We start from the raw sequence: 4,278 nt of genomic DNA, 5'->3' as shown, positions 1-4,278 counted from the left end.
TAGTGAAAAATATATCTCATATGTTTTTTTTACTCTTCTCCCTTCAAATTGGTATCAGAGCCAATGGAGAGTGTGATCGGTAATGTGTTGCTACCCTGACTGATGAAGGCGAACTACGAGAATTGGAGCATCCAAATGAAAGCTCTTCTCGGGTTTCAAGACGGTTGGGAGGTGGTCCAAGAAGGTTTCGAAGAACCGGCAACTCCCGCGGGATATACGGTGGCTCAAAACAAGTCGTTGAAAGAGACGCGGTCGAAAGATAAGGCGGCGTTGTACATGTTGTTCTGAGTTGTTGACGAGTTAGGCTTTGAGAAGATTGCGAGTGCGACAACTTCAAAAGAAGCGTGCGACATTTTGGCAAAGGTGTACAAAGGAACCGACCGAGTTAAACAAGTCCGCCTTCAAACTCTTCGCGGCGAGTTGGAAGGCATGAAGATGAAGGAGCCAGAAGATGTCTCTAACCACATCACGCGTGTTCAAACCATGGTGAACCAACTCAACCGAAATGGAGAAGCATTAACCGATGCGCGAGTTGTGGATAAGATTTTGCGGTCGTTAACCGACAGTTTCGAGAATGTCGTATGTGCCATAGAAGAGTCAAAGGACCTAGCAACGCTCACGGTCGACGAGCTCGCTAGTTCTCTCAAGGCACACGAACAACGTTAGAAAGAGAAGAAGGAGGAGTCACTCGAGCAAGCACTTCAAACCAAGGCATCAATCAAAGACGAAAAGGCACTCTATTCTCAAAACTTTCGAGGTAGAAGGTGTGGCCGTGGAAGCCGAGGAAATGGTCGCGGTGGTAGAGGTCGCGGTCAAGAAAGGTATTATGAGGAGAAGGGGCAATCAAACCAACAAAATTGGCGTGGAAGAGGACGCGGTCGTGAGAGAGGCGGTCGGTCTAATTATTCCAAAATCGAGTGCTACAAATGTGGCAAATATGGTCACTGTGCAAAGGATTGCAACTCTGATAAGTGTTACAATTGTGGCTAGTTGGGGCATTTCGCGAAAGAATGTCGAGTCGAGAGAAAGGTGGTAGAGACAACCAACCTAGCCACGGAAGATGAGGCGAAAGAAGGTCTTATCATGATAACACACAACGAAGGAAACACCGACAATGACACGGTGTGGTACCTCGACATGGGTGCAAGCAACCATATGTGCGGGCACGAGCACCCATTCAAAGAGATGCGTAAGGTGAAAACTAGACGTGTCGTTTGGAGATGCATCAAATGTTAAGGTTAAAGGCCAAGGTACGATTTGTTATTTACAAAAGGATGGCTTAGTTGGGTTAATCCAAGATATGTATTATGTATCAGAACTCAAGAACAACATTTTGAGTATGAGGCAACTCATGGAGAAAGGTTATTCGATACTTATGAAAGACCAGGTTTTACACTTGAAAGATAAGCAAGGGCGTTCGATCGCTCGAGTTGAAATGGGGAGAAATCGCATGTAAGCTGAATTTGAGAAGCGTGTGAGAAAAATGTTTGCAAGTCGATGTAGAAGACAAGGCGTCGCTATGGCATCTCCGTTTTGGACACCGACATCATGGTGGTCTAAACAAGTTGGCGAAGAAGAACATGGTGCACGGGCTACCAGACATGGACTACGAGGGAAAATTTTGTGAAGAATGTGTGCTCGGCAAGCATGTGAGAACTTCGTTTCACAAGAAGGCAGAATATCGAGCTAAGCAACCTCTTGAGTTGATTCATACCGACACATGTGGACCAATCACCCCCGAATCTTTTAGCGGTAAGAGGTATTTCATTTCCTTTATTGATGATTTCTCACGAAAAACTTGGGTTTATTTTTTGAAAGAAAAATCTGAGGCGTTCGAGGTGTTCAAAAAGTTTAAAGTGATGGTGGAAAAGGAAATCGGTAGACACATCAAATTCGTACGATCGGATAGAGGTGGCGAGTATAATTCAACGGTTTTCATGGAGTATTGTGAGGAGCAAGGCATAAGGAGATTTCTATCCGCACTGTACTCTCCACAACAAAACGGTGTGGCCAAGAGGAAGAATCGGATCATTCTCGACATGGTTCGGTCAATTCTCAAGAGCAAGAAGATGCCGAAGGAATTTTGGGCGGAAGCCGTGCAATGCACGATCTATGTGCAAAATCGTTGTCCACATGCAAAGTTGGATGATCAAACACCGCAAGAGGCGTGAAGCGGACAAAAACTGACAGTTTCTCATCTTAAAGTATTCGGTAGTGTGGCCTATGCACACGTGCCGGATCTGCGAAGAACGAAGCTTGAAGACAAAAGCAAAATGTATATTTTTATTGGATATGATGAGAAAACAAAAGGATACAAGCTACTCGACCTGATAAGCAAGAAGGTTGTGGTGAGTCGTGATGTACGAGTTAATGAAGGAAGCGAGTGGGATTGGAATAACTCAACGAAGGTTATTATCGAAGTTGGAGAATCATCAACCGCTACACCAACAACCATACCGACAAATCCTGAAACTACTGATGATGAAGATGAACTACGACAACCCAAAATGAGAAGTTTGCAAGATTTGTATGATTCGACAAATGAGGTACACCTTGTATGTCTTTTGTCGGATTCTGAGAACAATAGTTTTGAAGAGGCGATGCGAGACAAGAAGTGGCAAACTGCAATGGACGAGGAGATTAAAACAATTGACCGCAACAACACATGGGAGTTAGCGGAATTGCCGAAAGGAAGTTTGCCCATTGGTGTGAAGTGGGTGTTCAAGAGAAAGATGAATTGACTATGACAAGGTGTTTGCTCCCGTTGCTAGAATGGAGACAATCTGATTGCTCATTTCACAAGCGGCTCAATTCAAATGGCCGATATTTCAAATAAATGTCAAGTCGGAATTCTTGAATGGTTTGTTCGAAGAAGAAGTCTACATCGAATAACCACCCGGGTACATGAAAATCGGAGAAGAAAAAAAGGTGCTGAAATTGAAGAAGGCGCTTTACGGGTTGAAGCAGCACCGCGTGCATGGAATACTCGTATCGATACATACTTCAAGGAGAACGGGTTTGATCAATGTCCCTATGAACATGCCCTTTATGTGAAGAACAGTGGAGGTAATTTGTTATTTGCTTCTCTTTATGTTAATGACCTTATTTTTATGGGGAACAATGATGAGATGATACAAGAGTTTAAGAGCACAATGACACGAGAATTCGAGATGACAGATCTGGGTTTGATGAAGTTTTTTCTTTGTCTGGAGGTAAGACAAGGAGAGACAGATATTTTTGTGTCACACGAGGTATATGCAAAGGAGATTTTGAAGTACAAGATGGAAGATTGCAACCCGGTATCAACACCAATGGAACCGGGTGCAAAACTCTCGAAGTTCGATGGAGGAGAACAAGTTGACGCGAGCAAATACCGAAGTTTGGTGGGAAGCCTTCGCTATCTCACATGCACAAGGCCAGACCTTTCGCTAAGTGTTGGCATTGTAAGTCGGTTCATGGAGGAGCCAGTTTATTCACATTGGAAGGTGTTGAAGCGAATCCTACGGTATATCCAAGAAACAGTGTCACTCGGGTTATTCTATTCAAATTTGAAAGTTTACAAGTTAATTAGGTACTCCGACAGCGATTGGTGCGGAGACTTAGACGATCGGAAAAGCACATCGGGATATGTGTTTTTTATGGGTGACACAACATTTACTTGGCTTTCAAAGAAGCAACCGATTGTGATGCTCTCGACATGTGAAGTTGAATATGTGGCAGTGTCTTGGTGTGTATGTCATGCAATATGGCTCAGAAATTTTTTGGGAAAGTTGGAGCAACAACAATTCAATGCGACTGTGATACGAGTTGATAACAAACCAACAATTGAGTTGGCAAAGAACCCGGTGAATCATGAGAGAAGCAAGCACATTAACGTTCGCTTTCACTTCATCCGAGACCATGTGAAGGAAGGAAGTGTGGAATTAGTACACGTGGCAAGTCGGGACCAAGTCGCGGTTATCTTCAAGAAATTGATCGGCATGAAGGATAGCAGAAGCATTTGAGTTTACGGGGGAATTTTGTTGAATAAACGTTAAATGTTAGTTTTATTTTTAGTGGGATTAATTTAGCAGACGATAAATGTCAGTTTTGTGTTTTTTAAGTTTCTGAAGTTATGTGAGTTTATTGTGATGTTAAGTGTCTTTATGTTTTTCTTGTGGAGTTACAAGTTTTGTAATTTAAAAATGATTGTTTGAATGTGAAAGAAATTACTATCCTATGTATATCATTTTCTACATGTGTAATGTTGAATGGGTTTAAAGCATATGTATTAGGAAA

General features: G+C 42.7%; 1 protein-coding gene across 1 annotated transcript; it reads left to right on the top strand.

Annotated features, from left to right (window-relative positions):
• Nucleotides 1-2,816: 2,816 nt before the first annotated feature.
• Nucleotides 2,817-4,004, top strand: LOC133297399 (uncharacterized mitochondrial protein AtMg00810-like). The gene has a single exon (XM_061496537.1). The coding sequence runs from the start codon at nt 2,817-2,819 to the stop codon at nt 4,002-4,004; it is 1,188 nt and encodes a 395-aa protein (XP_061352521.1).
• The last annotated feature ends 274 nt before the right edge of the window (nt 4,005-4,278 follow it).

The sequence above is a fragment of the Gastrolobium bilobum genome, unplaced genomic scaffold (genome assembly GCF_033153095.1).
Source record: "Gastrolobium bilobum isolate Gb01-03AN ecotype WA unplaced genomic scaffold, APGP_CSIRO_Gbil_v1 utg12149, whole genome shotgun sequence".
Taxonomy (NCBI): Eukaryota; Viridiplantae; Streptophyta; class Magnoliopsida; order Fabales; family Fabaceae; genus Gastrolobium; species Gastrolobium bilobum.
This window is presented reverse-complemented; position numbering and strand designations above follow the sequence as displayed.